Below are 17,762 nucleotides of genomic sequence, written 5' to 3'. Positions count from 1 at the left end.
CACATGATGAGCTTGACACATATCACCCAGTGTCCAGTTGTCATGACAACAGTTAGTTGTGTTTCTAACTGTTTGTAAGTACAGGCCTAAACCTGAACTTAAAGAATTAGAGGAATGACCCCCCCCCCCTTAGTGTATGTACAGTAATGATTCATTAGCCCCCCCTTAGTGTATGTACAGTAATGAATGATTCATTACTTTGACACATAAATCATTTGTTGCCTAAAAGGTCAAATGTTCTTTGGCTGAAGAGCTGCTTGTAAAACATTGAGCTTTGAACTTTGAACTTTCTGTTTTCAAAATGGAAAAATGTTCCGTTTGACGGAGAGACCTGGGGGGGGGGGGGGGCGGGGCCTAGTTTATGGTCTGATTTACCTGCACTTTTTATTTTTAATTTGTATATAATACTAACTCCAGCACACACACACACACACACACACACACACACAGAGCCAGAGGATGATGATGTCATGCTGTGTCACATGATCTCCTTCCCCTGGCTCTGCGTCTTACCCACAATCCTTTGCTCCATGCTTCCTTCAGACAGACTGAATCTCAGCCTGTTTTATATCTGATGTGATTGGTTGTTCTGTTCAGGACCTGTGTTGATTGGTTGGTTGATCAGAGGGATCCTGTGTTGATTGATTGGTTGGTTGTTAAAGGGATCCTGTGTTGATTGGTTGGTTGTTAAAGGGATCCTGTGTTGATTGGTTGGTTGATCAAAGGGATCCTGTGTTGATTGGTTGGTTGTTCAAAGGGATCCTGTGTTGATTGGTTGGCTGTTCAAAGGGATCCTGTGTTGATTGGTTGGTTGTTAAAGGGATCCTGTGTTGGTTGATCAAAGGGATCCTGTGTTCATTGGTTGGTTGTTAAAGGGATCCTGTGTTGGTTGTTCAAAGGGATCCTGTGTTGATTGGTTGGTTGATCAAAGGGATCCTGTGTTGATTGGTTGGTTGTTAAAGGGATCCTGTGTTGATTGGTTGGTTGATCAAAGGGATCCTGTGTTGATTGGTTGGTTGATCAAAGGGATCCTGTGTTGATTGGTTGGTTGATCAAAGGGATCCTGTGTTGATTGGTTGGTTGATCAGAGGGATCCTGTGTTGATTGGTTGGTTGAACAAAGGGATCCTGTGTTGATTGGTTGGTTGAACAAAGGGATCCTGTGTTGATTGGTTGGTTGATCAAAGGGATCCTGTGTTGATTGGTTGGTTGAACAAAGGGATCCTGTGTTGATTGGTTGGTTGAACAAAGGGATCCTGTGTTGATTGGTTGGTTGAACAAAGGGATCCTGTGTTGATTGGTTGGTTGTTAAAGGGATCCTGTGTTGATTGGTTGGTTGATCAAAGGGATCCTGTGTTGATTGGTTGGTTGATCAAAGGGATCCTGTGTTGATTGGTTGGTTGTTAAAGGGATCCTGTGTTGATTGGTTGGTTGATCAAAGGGATCCTGTGTTGATTGGTTGGTTGTTAAAGGGATCCTGTGTTGATTGGTTGGTTGCTAAAGGGAGAATGCAATTCATATTCATAACCCTAGACTCTCCCTGCTTGATCCACAGCCATCTTGGCGCCTTTTCTGCCGCGTCGGTGATGTTTTTGATGCTTTTCTGTTGTGCAGTCCCTTCACTCCATCATGCATCTTCATGAGAGACTGGCCGACGAATCCTTTGCATCCGACCTCCATGGGGTTACATCGGGTCCTCCATCCCCTGCTTCGGCATTCGCCTGCCAGCTCCTCTTCCTCTCAAAGGCCTCCTCCATCCTGGTCTTCCCAGGGAACGGTCAGCTCCAGCAGGACCACTTGCCTTGTTGTTTCTGACACCAGGACCATGTCTGGCCTGAGTGTGGTCACTGCGATGTTCTCCGGGAATCTGAGCCGTCTCCCTATAGGTCGACCTTCAGCTGCCAGTCTCGAGTTGTTGTCAGCAACCCCCCTGCTTGACTCAGGCGCTGCTGTGGCTTCCCCCCAGCCCTAACTAAGGCCATGGACTGCCTTGTTGGTTGTTGGTGTTTGCTGGTGGAGATCCTTGTGCTGATGACCTCTGCGATGACCCGCAGCACTTGGTCATGGCGCCAGCGGTAACGCCCGTGTCCTAGTGCCCTTGGGCAGCAGCTCAGGATGTGCTCCAGCGATCCTGCTCTCTGGCAGAGAGGGCACAGTGGAGTCTCGGCCAAGCCCCAGCGGAAGAGGTTGGATGGGCTTGGGAGGACATCGTACACCGGCTGAATGAGGAACTTGATCCGGTGTGGCTCAGATCTCCATAGCTCTGTCCACGATATATTCCGGTCAGCTGCCTCCTCCCATCGGGTCCACGCCCCCCTGCTGCCGCATCCCTACTGCAGCGGGCTTCCTCCACCCCTGCTCGGACCTCCTCCTGGATCAGCTGCCGCCTTTCCTTTCCCATGGATGTTGTAGCGAGGTCTTCGGTTGCTCCCGAGACCTGCCCGTCCGGATGCCACTGTTCCCACCAGCTCGCTGTGTCGCAACCGCGCCTCAGCCTGGTCAACTGCCTCGTGAGGCTTCCACTTCCTGCCGGTTCTTACTTCTATGCCAGCCGAGGAGACTTTGATGTCACTGGAGTCCCTGTACAGCAGCACCTCTCTTCCTCGGGTAACCATAAACTCCTCTGTCAGACTACTGAAGAGCAGTTTCAGCTTGTTGTTCTTCCCGTACAAGGCGATGCTAGTGAGGCTTCGCGGTAGGCCCAACCACTTCCACAGGAAACAGCTGACCTTCCTCTCGAAGCACTCGACGGTGGTCATTAGCACATCATAGACCAGCAGTGGCCAGAGGAGTCGTGGCAAGATGCCGTGTTGGTAGATCCCGGCTTTAAACTTGCCTGTTAGCCCTGACTTATCCACTGCTCTCAGCCAGGTTCCCAACTCCTCAGTTGTTGCTTGGAGTGCTGTGGTGTCCTTCAAGGTGCAGTCATAGATCTTGCCCAGGCTCTTAACTGGCTTCTCTCCCACAGATGGGATCTGGATGTCTCCTAGTGAGAAGCGAAACTGGTCTGTAACCTTTCCCTTCTTCACAACCAAGGACCGGGACTTGGATGGCTTGACGTTCATTCGGGCCCAGTTAATGAGGCCTTGAAGGATCCATCTGCAGCCCGGGACTGATGTTGTAGTCACTGTCAGATCATCCATAAATGCTCTGATTGGGGGCTGCCGCATACCTGAGTTTGTGAATGGGCCTCTGCACTCCACCTCTGCTGACTTCACCAGCATATTCATGGCCAAGGCAAACAATATCACAGAAATAGTGCATCCAGTGATAATGCCCTTCTCAAGCCGATGAAATGTGGATGTTTTTGTTCCGGAGGTGACTCTCAAACTGAAGCAGCTGTAATAGTCCAGTATGAGGTCCTTGATCTTGCCTGGAACGTGGTGTCGGTCAAGCAAGGTGTCCACCAGCTTGTGTGGAATGGATCCGTAAGCATTGGCAAGATGGAGCCAAAGGACTGCCAGGTCTCCTTTGCCTTCACGTGCCTCCCGGATCAGCTGGGTGACGACCCCTGTATGCTCGATGCATCCTGGAACCTTTGGGATTCCTCTCTTCTGCACAGAGGTGTGGATGTAAGTGTTCCTCAGAAGGAACTCCGTCATGCGTCGGGCAACGATACTAAAGAAGATCTTGCCCTCAACACTGAGGAGTGAGATGACCCTGAACTGCTCAGATGGTACTTGAGCTCTCCTCCTTTGGAATCCATACACCCTCTGTGTGTCTCCACTGCTGTGCCACCTTCCCCCTTCTCCAGATGACTTTGAGGATCGTCCATAGTCGCTTCAAGAGTCCAGGGCATCTCTTGTAGACGACATATGGCACTCCGCTGGGGCCTGGCGCTGAGTTGGTTCTAGCAGCTTTGACAACCTCCTCAACTTCTTTCAAAGTTGTCTCCTTGGTGTTAAACGCCGAGGTGGGTTCTGGCGGAGTTCTCAAGGTCCTGCCTGGCCCAAGATCTTCCTCTCTTGCCCTGTCCCTGTAGGTGGCACTGAGGTACGTGTTAACCTCGTCTTCAGTACAGGCGCAAGGTGGCCACTTCTTCTCTGCCCGAGGATCTTCCTGGTGACCCAGACATAGATCTATAGACCCAGTCAGAACACAGTTAGCGTTTCTCGTGTCAGTGACTGGTGTTTTGCACATGTTGTTGTTGTTGTTGTTGTTAGTGTAAATACTGTACAGGACGGACAAGGGGACACGTGATTGATGATTGATGATTGATGGACTGGATTGACTCTGTTTTTAAGAGCCTTTTGTTTGAATTGCAAAAGAAAAACAACAAAAAAAAAGTGCTGTGATGGATTTAATCTTTTTCTTGAACTGTTTATAATTCAGCTTCCATTGTTTTCTGTGTGATTTACAGTATAATGATACTGTTGTTTCTGTGTGATTTACAGTATAATGATACTGTTGTTTCTGTGTGATTTACAGTATAATGATACTGTTGATGTGATGATGATGATGATAATTGTATATTTTTCATCGGCCTGTTTGTGGTTTTTAAGCAACAGAATCTGTCTTTAAAAACACGGGTCAACAGATGCTGTCGGGGGTTAAAAACCTTGTTTGTACAAAATAACTTACTTTTCAGGAAACCTTTCTGATACTAAGTGTAATTATTTAGTCACAAGCTCTTTGTTAAAAACCCACACATTCATTTTCACAATTCTTCAAATATAGCGAACAAACAGCAGCAACTTGTAGATCTGCTATTTTCTCTTTTTTTGTGACATTGTCGTACAATGTAGGGCCTTAATTTACACAGGAAAAAAAGGACATTAAACATGAAGGTTTCTGAATACAAGGTTTCTGCTCCACAGCAACAAGAATACGGACATTTTTCTGTGTTTGAGTCTGGAAGACAATAAATATGATCCGTACAGTACATAGTACAGTAACTACTATGTACACACAGTGGTTCTCAAACCCTTTCATGTCAAGGACCCCCACATTAATGTATTTGGCCGCGGACCCCCTCATCTGACCATGTGCCAGGGACCCCCCATGAAAGAAGATTTGTGTTCAAGAAAATTCTAAAAATGTCCAAACATTCTTTATGTTCAAACAATAACCAACATATAAATGGTTAAATGGATTAAAATGATTGTGATGCTATGTTAAATACTTTAGCTGGGGACCCCCTGGAGCCCCCCCCGAGGACCCCTGGGGGTCCCCGGACCCCACTTTGAGAACCACTCATGTACAGTGTACGGTAACTGTACCGTGGACCTGGTTTAAACATCATATTGTACATAATTAATAATTCAGGTTCAACTTCTCTCAGACTTTTGTATGAATTGTTTGGTTTCTTTTTGCTGTAAAATATTTTGAAGAGAATAAATGAAATTTATCACAAAAAATAAGAGTGTCTGTGAATAACTGTCAATCATTGTTGAACTTTATAATGGGTTTTAAATAAAATATGAATTATGAGTCATTTTACTTCCAAGGAATAGAACAGGGGTGATGCAACGTTGATGATGTAGAGCAGTGGTTCTCAAACTTTTTCATGTCAAGGACCCCCAAATTGACACTTATTAGCCCGCGGACCCCCATTTGAAAAGATAAGCCAGGGACCCCAATAAGAGAAGGTTTACACGCCTTTCTAGCAGTGATTCTCAACCATTTTAATGTCAAGGACCCCCAGTTTGACATGTATCAGGCTATGGACCCCCATTCAATGGCATTTATACCTCTGGGACCCGAATTTATATTATAAAATCAATGTTAATTTAACTCTGAGAGTGAACAAATGGAACCAAATGGACCCGTTAGGGTCCATTTGGTTCCATTTGTACACTCTCAGAGTCACAGAACCATAAGGGTCCATTTGGTTCCTAATCTATCATTTAGCTGGGGACCCCCTGGGACCGCCTCAAGTACCCCTGGGGGTCCCCGTACCCCACTTTGAGAACCAATGATGTAGAGGACCACTATATTTACACACTCACTCCAGAGGGACACATTGCATATACTGTCGGGCCAGACATTCTATGTCACAAAAAAGTAGCAAAAATAGCCGATCTACAAGCTCAAAACGCGCTACAGTGTGACATGTTTTGAGCTTGTATATAGATCTGCTATTTTTGACATGGAATCCCGATTCCTTTGTTCCAAAATCATTTAGGATTTTTAATAGGATTTTTTTCAATTGTAATCCAACAGGATTTATTTTTCATCAGAGTATCCTTCATTCACCCTGCAGGGCAGCTCATTAATGTAATCCAGAACACCTGGTGGGTGTGACTTCAGGAAGCTGGCTGCTAGGCTACAAACAAACAGCACTTGAAGGTGTAGTTTATAGAGTAGGCTACAAACAGATCCAGTAATGGTGTAATGTGTAGATTGATGGTGTAGTTTATAGATTAGGTTACAAACAGATCTAATGGTGTAGTTTATAGACTGTGGTGTAGTTTGGTGAAGATTAGAAGAACTATATAACATTGTGACAAACTGTTCAGTCTCATCTGTTGAGTTGTTGACACACATTTCTACCATCTGAAGCTGAGGTGAGTTAAAAAACCCTGCATTATATATAGATACACCCTGCACATATATGTGAGCTTGTAGATCTGCTTTTTTCTTGTTTTTTTTTACGTGCCCAAAATATGGATGCCAGGTTGAAAGTGGTTTTGATTAATGAGGTATTTATTGAAATGATGTCACACAATGCATGATAAAACACAATGATACACTTAACGTCTCTAAGGGGTTAAACTGTAAAGCCTGAGGCTTATTTCCATGGTGGTCCCTTGTTTCGGGGGGGGGGGGGGGGGGGTACAATAGATACAACAACAACAACAACATAACAAATAAGGGTTATAATATCAGGGGTGATGCACCTTTGATGATGTAGAGGCCCACTATATTTTCACCTTCAGTCCAGAGGAACACATTACATATTGTTGTTGTCTCCATATTTTAATTTTTTGGTAAATGAATGCCTTCTATCTCACACAAAAGTAGCAAAAATAGCAGATCTACAAGCTCAAAACGCGTCGTGCTGCGACGCGTTGTGAGCTTGCAGATCTGCTATTTTTGCTACTTTTGCTATTTTTTTCAATTGGAATCCAGATTTGTTTTTGTTATTTTTGAAATGGAATCCTGAAAAGTGACATTTAAATTTCATTTCAAATGCATTTAGTTATACTTATGTTAAGTTTATGAACTTAAATACAAATACATTGGACATAAAAAAAAGACAATAGAATGTTAATACTAGTCATTAAGCTACTAATATAGACTGAAGTCATTAAAGCGGGTCATGTTTACATGTTTGGTTGATATTAACCTGTGGGCCGCATTAAGTGAAGGTGGGGGCCGCCAGTTGCCCATGTATGGGTTAGTTGGATAATTCATTTATATTAAGGGATATAAACCTTATAATTAAGGGATAGAAACCAAAAAGGAAAGGCAATCCTGACACTGTGAATGTCTTGGATACACAACACATGCATACATTCAGATGAGTTACAGAATCTGCCGGTTAACAGTTCGTTTGGCCTACTTGTTGTTAACTAGTTGTAGGAACTATTGTTGTATTGTTGTATTGGATCTTGTCGATACACTTTTGTATTAGCTCGTGCTCATTTGATTTTGCTATTTTGTCTCATGTGTTTAAGACAGTAGGTAGCTGATATATTGCACTTTTACCTTAGCGCTAGGTATACTCTTGGTTGCTTGTTTTTACAGGAAATGCACTTAAGACTTCTGGTGATTAGTAGTTTCGTTCCCTACCTATGTTGAATGCACAGAGAGTATGTTTTACCCTCCGTCCGTGTGTGTATCCGTGTGTCCGTCCGTCCTGTCCGTGTGTTACCAGCTAATCTCTGGCACCGTTGGCCCGGTCGCTGAGAAACTGTGCACACACACTCCCTGGATGCCAATTCAGAACCTCTGCCTCAAATTTTTCACATGAGCCTGTTATAGCGCCACCAGGAGGCCGATTTGTGCAAAACCCATTTTTTCCCATTACTCCTACAGTTTTTAACCAAACCTCATGTAAATCGGTACACAGTATCTCTATAGTCATGTGATCAACCCTGATCTGTCCGATTTCCCATATTCCATCCTCATTGGTTAAGGTTGCCATCCACAGTTTGCAGGATTGGTCCGTTTTGAACAAACTGCCTCAAACCATGAACGCAGCTTGCGATTTCTGTGAAATTTCACACGCACATTCCCACTAGGCTGAGGAAGAAATGCCACCCTTTTCACATTGGCCTGTTATAGCGCCACCAGCAGGTCTAATTTAGCAAAACACATTTTTGGAACAAAATGCCTCAAATCATGAACGCAGTGTCTGATTGCCGTGAACGACCTAAGAATAAATGGCACCATTTTCACATTGGCCTATTATAGCGCCGCCAGGAGGCCACAATAACGTACCTGACCTGGCGGAGACCTGTGCTCCGAGGAGCACTTTTTCTAGTTGTAAGTCGCTTTGGATAAAAGCGTCTGCTAAATAACTGTAATGTAATGTAATGTAATGTTTACAGGTACTAGTAACAATGGGCAGCAGGTATGGGGAACCATCAGGTGGCTCTGCAGAGCGTTGGACCAACAAGGTAAAGTTCTTTATTGTCTCCACCAGGCCGAAAGGCATGTCGAGAGAGTATGTTTTACCCCCTGTCCGTGTGTCCGTCCGCGTGTCAATCTGTCTGTTAGCTGATAATCTCCGGCACCGTTGGCCCGGTCGCTCTGAAACTGTGCACACACACTCCCTGGATGCCAATTCAGAACCTCTGCCCCAATGTTTTTACATGGGCCTGTTATAGCGCCACCAGGAGGCCGATTTGTGCCAAACCCATTTTTTGATATTACTCCTACAGATTTTATCCAAACATCACGCAAATCAGTACACATTATCTATATAGTCATGTGATTAACACGGATTTGTCCGATTTTCCATATTCCATCCTGATTGGCTAAGGTTGGCTTCCAAAGTTTGCAGGATTGGTCTGTTTTGAACAAAAAGCCTCAAATCATGTCATTGCTTTGCTCTGGTCCCAGAGGTCATCTGTCCAGATTGTACCGTGCACCGTGTCCCACATCCTGTCTGCTACTGACCTCTGTGACGTCAGCCAGGTAAATGTCCACCATGTCACGTCTTTATGTAAATGTACACCATGTCACGTCTTTATGTAAATGTACACCATGTCACGTCTTTATGTAAATGTTCACCATGTCACATCTTTATGTAAATGTCCACCATGTCACGTCTTTATGTAAATGTACACCATGTCACGTCTTTATGTAAATGTACACCATGTCAAGTCTTTATGTAAATGTACACCATGTCACGTCTTTATGTAAATGTCCACCATGTCACGTCTTTATGTAAATGTACACCATGTCACGTCTTTATGTAAATGTACACCATGTCACGTCTTTATGTAAATGTACACCATGTCACGTCTTTATGTAAATGTCCACCATGTCACGTCTTTATGTAAATGTACACCATGTCACGTCTTTATGTAAATGTACACCATGTCACGTCTTTATGTAAATGTACACCATGTCACGTCTTTATGTAAATGTACACCATGTCACGTCTTTATGTAAATGTACACCATGTCACGTCTTTATGTAAATGTTCACCATGTCACGTCTTTATGTAAATGTACACCATGTCACGTCTTTATGTAAATGTCCACCATGTCACGTCTTTATGTAAATGTACACCATGTCACGTCTTTATGTAAATGTACACCATGTCACGTCTTTATGTAAATGTACACCATGTCACGTCTTTATGTAAATGTTCACCATGTCACGTCTTTATGTAAATGTACACCATGTCACGTCTTTATGTAAATGTACACCATGTCACGTCTTTATGTAAATGTTCACCATGTCACGTCTTTATGTAAATGTTCACCATGTCACGTCTTTATGTAAATGTTCACCATGTCACGTCTTTATGTAAATGTACACAATGTCACGTCTTTATGTAAATGTCCACCATGTCACGTCTTTATGTAAATGTCTATTGCAGTCTAACAGTGTGTTGTGTTAGGTGTCTATTGCAGTGTAACAGTGTGTTGTGTTGTGTTAGGTGTCTATTGCAGTGTAACAGTGTGTTGTGTTGTGTTAGGTGTCTATTGCAGTGTAACAGTGTGTTGTGTTGTGTTAGGTGTCTATTGCAGTGTAACAGTGTGTTGTGTTGTGTTGTTGCAGGTGTCTATTGCAGTGTAACAGTGTGTTGTGTTGTTGCAGGTGTCTATTGTAGGCGTGGTCATCAGACAGGAAGTCCTGGTCAATAACATTCAGTACCAGGTGGACGACAGGACGGCTGCTCCTCTCACTGTAAAACACTGGATGGACACTCAGGTAGTTTGTCTTAAATAACAGATCTTCAAGCTCACAATGCGTTGTGGCGTGTTGTGAACGTGTAGATCCGTCTATGTTGTAAAATGTTGATGCTATTGTTAAAGTGGTTGATAAATATACAGTCATTATAACAGAATGGTGATAAATATACAGTCATTGTAACAGAATGGTGATAAATATACAGTCATTGTAACAGAATGGTGATAAATATACAGTCATTGTAACAGAATGGTGATACATATACAGTCATTATAACAGAAAGAATGGTGATAAATATACAGTCATTGTAACAGAATGGTGATAAATATACAGTCATTGTAACAGAATGGTGATAAATATACAGTCATTGTAACAGAATGGTGATAAATAAACAGTCATTGTAACAGAATGGTGATAAATATACAGTCATTATAACAGAATGGTGATAAATATACAGTCATTGTAACAGAATGGTGATAAATATACAGTCATTGTAACAGAATGGTGATAAATAAACAGTCATTGTAACAGAATGGTGATAAATATACAGTCATTGTAACAGAATGGTGATAAATATACAGTCATTATAACAGAATGGTGATAAATATACAGTCATTATAACAGAATGGTGATAAATATACAGTCATTATAACAGAATGGTGATAAATATACAGTCATTGTAACAGAATGGTGATAAATATACAGTCATTATAACAGAATGGTGATAAATATACAGTCATTATAACAGAATGGTGATAAATATACAGTCATTATAACAGAATGGTGATAAATATACAGTCATTATAACAGAATGGTGATAAATATACAGTCATTGTAACAGAATGGTGTGGAGCGACATCTGGCCAGTCCTGGAACCTATGTGAAAGTGTCAGGAACTGTGCAGACCTACAAGGTATGGGATAGATGAACTTGCAGTGTGTGAGCAGTGGTTCTCAAACTTTTTCATGTCAAGGACCCCCAAATTGACACTTATTAGCCCGCGGACCCCCATTTGAAAAGATAAGCCAGTGTATGAATAGCAGTATGGCACTTAAAAAAAACACATTTATGTTTTTTTTTAAAGTGAGTCATGTGATGACCACACACCGCCCACTTCACACTGGGTGTGATTTTTTTTATCTTTGTATCTTTGTATCTGCCCGTGTGAACGCACCATAAGGGTATTTTCTCTGCTGCATAAGGGTGTGAACGCACCATAAGGGTATTTTCTCTGCTGCATAAGGGTGTGAACGCACCATAAGGGTATTTTCTCTCCTGCATTAGGGTGTGAACGCACCATAAGGGTATTTTCTCTGCTGCATAAGGGTGTGAACGCACCATAAGGGTATTTTCTCTGCTGCATTAGGGTGTGATCGCACCATAAGGGTATTTTCTCTGCTGCATAAGGGTGTGAACGCACCATAAGGGTATTTTCTCTGCTGCATAAGGGTGTGAACGCACCATAAGGGTATTTTCTCTGCTGCATAAGGGTGTGAACGCACCATAAGGGTATTTTCTCTGCTGCATAAGGGTGTGAACGCACCATAAGGGTATTTTCTCTGCTGCATAAGGGTGTGAACGCACCATAAGGGTATTTTCTCTGCTGCATAAGGGTGTGAACGCACCATAAGGGTATTTTCTCTGCTGCATAAGGGTGTGAACGCACCATAAGGGTCTTTTCTCTGCTGCATAAGGGTGTGAACGCACCATAAGGGTCTTTTCTCTGCTGCATAAGGGTGAAATGAGACTTGTGGCCAACAAGGTGCGTTGCATGGACGACCACAATGAGATCACGTCTCACATGCTGGAGGTGGTACACGCCCACATGACGCAGTTTGGAAGGGTATGACATCATCTATGACATCATCTCATGTTGTTGATGTGACATCGTCTCTGTCCTTTGAACTTGAACTCTGTTGAACTGAACATTGTGGTCACCAGGCAGGTAACACGGCCACCTCGATGACATCATCATCATCATCATCAGCGGGTCACCTGAATAAGAGCAAGGATGGAGGTTATGACATCACACTGAGATATGGTCTGTCCAGCGTTCACAGCCAGGTCAGTGTCTTTGATAAACAGCCTTCTCCATGGAACACGTCTGTGTCATTTTCACATTTATTTGGCTATTTTTGGGGCGGTGTAACCGCCCCCTATAAGTGAGTTTTGGACACTGACCAAACCTGCACCGTGATTGGCCAATAGTCTACAACGCAGTCTACACCCCTAACCCTTCCACAGTCAATGCAAATCTATACTTTTGCAAAGTCAGCCAATCACATTACAGCTAGTGTCATCACCACTAGCTGTAATGTGATTGGCTGACTTTGCAAATTCAGGACTGTGATTGGCTAGCGAAACACATGACACATGTGCAGCCCTATGAATAGCAGTATGGACTTTAAAAAAGTCATTTATCCTTTTTTTTTACGTGTCATGTTGTGATGACCACACACCGCCCACTTCACACTGGGTGTGATTTTTAGAAAAATCGTGAACATTTTGTGCAAATCTTTGAATGTATATATTTTTTAAAGTGAACATTTGTAACTCCGATCTGTGCTTCTGGGGGCCGGGGGGGGGGGGGGGGTCCCTGGAGGGTCCCTGGAACAAAACATTTTGAGAAGGGGGTCCGTGGCCAAATACATATCTAATTATTATTATTTTAAATCCTAACAGTATGTTGCTATATCAGTGATGCTCCAACTTTTCCATGTCAAGGACTCTCCAAAATGATATGTATTTGGCTGCGGACCCCCATCTCCAGATATGTTGTTCCAGGGACCCCCCCCCCCCCCCCCCCCCAGAAGCACAGATCGGAGTTAAAAATGTTGGCTTTAGGGGCGCGGTGGTGCAGTCGCCTCACTGTGGGCGCTGGGGGCGTGTCTTCACCAACGCGTCATCAGTGGCCATACCCTAGGTGGGGTTGGTGAAAGGGCCTTTCTGTGTGAAAGGGCCTTTCTGTGTGGAGTTTGCATGTTCTCCCCGTGTCTCCTAGGGTAGATACCCTCACTAAAACATGCAGTAATCCTCTATACTGCCTTCCCCATGTCAGCTGGTCAGCCTGATGGAGGGGAAACGCCCCCCCCCCTCTCAGGGGGTGCAATACGTTAGTCCGACAGCGCATTCCTCCGACAGCGCAGTGCTCCGACATTAAACATTAAACCCGAACCAAACCCGCACCCTAACCCTAACCGCACGCGGATGCCACATAGTCGGAGAAAAGTTCTGTCGGATTAACGCATGCCTCCCCTCTCGGGTGATAAGAAGTGGCCTGCTCGCTCCTCATGCATTGAAGGAGAGCGTGAGCTCAGTTCAGGCCTCTCCCTAGGCTGGCAGAGGGAGAGTAGCGCCCAGGATTACAATTTTGGCAATTGGCACTGGGTGAAAAAAATGGTTACAAAAATGGTGGAATAAAAACAAAATGATGTTTTTAGGTGTTGAATGTAATAAGTTACAATGATTTCATGGTGTTTTTAGGTGTTGAATGTAATAAGTTACAATGATTTCATGTTGTTTTTAGGTGTTGAATGTGATAAGTTACAATGATTTCATGTTGTTTTTAGGTGTTGAATGTAATAAGTTACAATGATTTCATGTTGTTTTTAGGTGTTGAATGTAATAAGTTACAATGATTTCATGGTGTTTTTAGGTGTTGAATGTGATAAGTTACAATGATTTCATGTTGTTTTTAGGTGTTGAATGTAATAAGTTACAATGATTTCATGGTGTTTTTAGGTGTTGAATGTAATAAGTTACAATGATTTCATGGTGTTTTTAGGTGTTGAATGTAATAAGTTACAATGATTTCATGTTGTTTTTAGGTGTTGAATGTAATAAGTTACAATGATTTCATGGTGTTTTTAGGTGTTGAATGTAATAAGTTACAATGATTTCATGGTGTTTTTAGGTGTTGAATGTAATAAGTTACAATGATTTCATGTTGTTTTTAGGTGTTGAATGTAATAAGTTACAATGATTTCATGTTGTTTTTAGGTGTTGAATGTAATAAGTTACAATGATTTCATGTTGTTTTTAGGTGTTGAATGTAATAAGTTACAATGATTTCATGGTGTTTTTAGGTGTTGAATGTAATAAGTTACAATGATTTCATGTTGTTTTTAGGTGTTGAATGTAATAAGTTACAATGATTTCATGTTGTTTTTAGGTGTTGAATGTGATAAGTTACAATGATTTCATGTTGTTTTTAGGTGTTGAATGTAATAAGTTACAATGATTTCATGGTGTTTTTAGGTGTTGAATGTGATAAGTTACAATGATTTCATGTTGTTTTTAGGTGTTGAATGTAATAAGTTACAATGATTTCATGTTGTTTTTAGGTGTTGAATGTGATAAGTTACAATGATTTCATGGTGTTTTTAGGTGTTGAATGTAATAAGTTACAATGATTTCATGGTGTTTTTAGGTGTTGAATGTAATAAGTTACAATGATTTCATGGTGTTTTTAGGTGTTGAATGTAATAAGTTACAATGATTTCATGTTGTTTTTATGTGTTGAATGTAATAAGTTACAATGATTTCATGGTGTTTTTAGGTGTTGAATGTGATAAGTTACAATGATTTCATGTTGTTTTTAGGTGTTGAATGTAATAAGTTACAATGATTTCATGTTGTTTTTAGGTGTTGAATGTAATAAGTTACAATGATTTCATGTTGTTTTTAGGTGTTGAATGTAATAAGTTACAATGATTTCATGGTGTTTTTAGGTGTTGAATGTAATAAGTTACAATGATTTCATGGTGTTTTTAGGTGTTGAATGTAATAAGTTACAATGATTTCATGGTGTTTTTAGGTGTTGAATGTGATAAGTTACAATGATTTCATGGTGTTTTTAGGTGTTGAATGTGATAAGTTACAATGGTTTCATGGTGTTTTTAGGTGTTGAATGTGATCCACACATGGACGTCAGCCACACACACTGCTCATGTAACTGAAGGCATCAGCTTCAAGGATCTCTGCATCAAACTGGGAAAACTTCAGTATGCAGCCATCAGGTATGTAATATTATTATACATATAATATTATATATATATATATAATATATGATGATTATAAACATATATATGTATTACATATGCCGCCATCAGGTATGTAATATTATACTATATATGATATTCTTCAAATTACTTTATTTTCCTTTTGTAAATTCATGCACAGTGGCGTGCACAGACATTTTGAGGGGAAGGTGCTTTCAAGTAAATTATACTTTTTTTTGTTTACTTGGTCTGCTCTTTTTTCCCTCTACACCTATACCTCTTTGCCAAAAATAGCCGATCTACAAGCTCACAACGCCTCGCGCTGCGAGGCGTTGTGAGCTTGTAGATCTGCTATTTTTGGCTAAAGTTCTCCTCAGAAAAAGGATGCTAGATTTCGAGTGGTTATGGTAAAAAGAAAAGTCATATCTCATAAAGATTTGGCGGACCCCCCTGTAGTAACTCTGAGGACCTCCTGTTGAAGTAAACTGAACAAAAAAAAAGGGCACTTCTGGTCAAGAGGGCAAAGGGCAGGTGCTCTAGCACCACCTAGAGTCTATCTGTGCACGTCCCTGTTCATGCATGCAGTGGGTCATACAACACACACACACACACACACACACACACACACACACACACACACACACACACACACACACACACACACACACACACACACACACACACACGTGCAGCTGGTCATACAACAGACATACACAGAAATATACGGCATAGTGTGATGAAACATTGTGACTCTTCATATCAACAGAGATGCGGTGAGGTTTCTGCTGAGAGAAGGACACATCTTCACCACGGTGGATGAAGGACATTACAAGTCTTCATACGACTCTTCAGTCAATTAAAACAATATATTACAGCTTCATGTATCAGCCACTGTATGACCGTCTGTGGCGTCTTCATTGAAAGTAAAGAGAATCTAATTATGTTTGAATTAATCACATTGATGATACGTTTATTTTTGATTATAATTATCTTTATTTGTAATTGATTCTCACATGATGCCTGAGTGACTGTCAGTTCAATGTTGGAAGTTTGATTTCATAATGATTACATTATTAATGATTATATAACCCTTAACAAAGCATCATAACTGGTCTCGTGTCTCTTGATTGCAGTGATGGACAGTAGATACTTACATTTACTTAAAGGGATATTTGACTTTCAAACATGTCTGGGCTCATTTTAACATCTAGTACTCTATGTTTACTACTACTAGTACTCAGGCCTCAGACAGTTTAATCATGTTAGATTCATTGAAAACACTGTCCTTGGTTCTAGTGATTGATATTGTCCTTCTAATGTGTGAGGGGGCGTGTTTTTTGTCAATAAAATTAATGAATTAAGAAATTGAAAAAGTTTAGAACCATTAGAAGGACACTATGAGTCACCAGAACCAAGGACGGATGTTTGAATCTAACATGGTTTAAATGGAGTTTGAAGTTAGTCTGATAAAATGTAGTTACTAGTTACTTTGTAGGTTTTGATTATTATTACTAAACATACATTAACCACTTCAGCTCTATCATGCATTTAGGCCATTTGAAAATAGCAGATATACAAGCTCACAACAATGCGTTGCAAAGCAACACATTGTTGTGAGCTTGTATACAAATCTTTCAAAATATTGTTATACATAGAATACTTGAAATGGGACATTCTGCATAGTGAGCACTTTCTACTTTTGGCACTAAAGTACATTTTGATACCAATACTTTTTTACTTGTCACACTTTGTCCCAGTGTGGGTAGAATATGGTGGAAACACTGGAAGCAAACGCAGTCCTTAGATGCAAACAAGTGTTTTTTTAGAAAAGAAGTCCCAGGGAATAACAAAACAACATAACAAACACAATACTGGCCAGATTGGCTCAAGGTCTGCTCCCTACTGCAGCCCTTCACTGACTGGTAGGTACCCTTCTTTTAAAGGCTAAGCCCCTCCCACTGGACCATACCAATCCTAAATTGATTCAATCAATTTACACAAAACCAGTTATTTTAATCCATGTCCAAAGACATTATACTTCCCAATTAACACATTTAAAGTGTCCTCAAATTACCACATTTCCCACAATACTAATAATCCATAATAACAATTAGAATACCACATTCTACTCAAACCCACAGTTGGTATGGTACAGCAGGTATGGACTGAGCATGCTCACTACAAACAGACAGGCACTATAAAAGGCTGCCTGCAGGTACAATCGGGTCCTTCGTCACTGCCCAGAACCAGGAAGCACTGTGGTAAGAGAAAGACAAAAACAGTCAAACATTTGCCAAAAGAACATTCCCTGCAACTTAAAAATAAAGAACAATTTTAACCTTTAACCCTGTGTTGTGCGAAATCATTTAAGTCATAAGTGAAAAACAATACAATAATACAGGAAACATACTAAAAGCTGTTAAATAGAGTTTAGTGTGTGCACCCACCAAAC

The 17,762-nt window shown here is 41.5% G+C and overlaps 1 protein-coding gene across 1 annotated transcript; it reads left to right on the top strand.

The window, feature by feature from the left end:
* Nucleotides 1-8,506: 8,506 nt before the first annotated feature.
* LOC311061835 (replication protein A 32 kDa subunit-like) lies at nucleotides 8,507-16,170 on the top strand (the record flags this gene model as incomplete). The annotated part of the gene is made up of 8 exons (XM_084080532.1): nucleotides 8,507-8,563; nucleotides 9,009-9,083; nucleotides 10,218-10,331; nucleotides 11,152-11,223; nucleotides 12,046-12,153; nucleotides 12,252-12,374; nucleotides 15,213-15,328; nucleotides 16,077-16,170. The coding sequence occupies 8 exons, from the start codon at nucleotides 8,507-8,509 to the stop codon at nucleotides 16,168-16,170; spliced, it is 759 nt and encodes a 252-aa protein (XP_083936658.1).
* Between the last annotated feature and the right edge of the window lie 1,592 nt (nucleotides 16,171-17,762).

Source organism: Gymnoscopelus microlampas (genome assembly GCF_963454915.1).
Source record: "Gymnoscopelus microlampas genome assembly, chromosome: 15".
Classification (NCBI taxonomy): domain Eukaryota; kingdom Metazoa; phylum Chordata; class Actinopteri; order Myctophiformes; family Myctophidae; genus Gymnoscopelus; species Gymnoscopelus microlampas.
The sequence above is the reverse complement of the archived record's forward strand: the minus strand, read 5'-3'. Positions and strand labels throughout refer to the sequence as shown.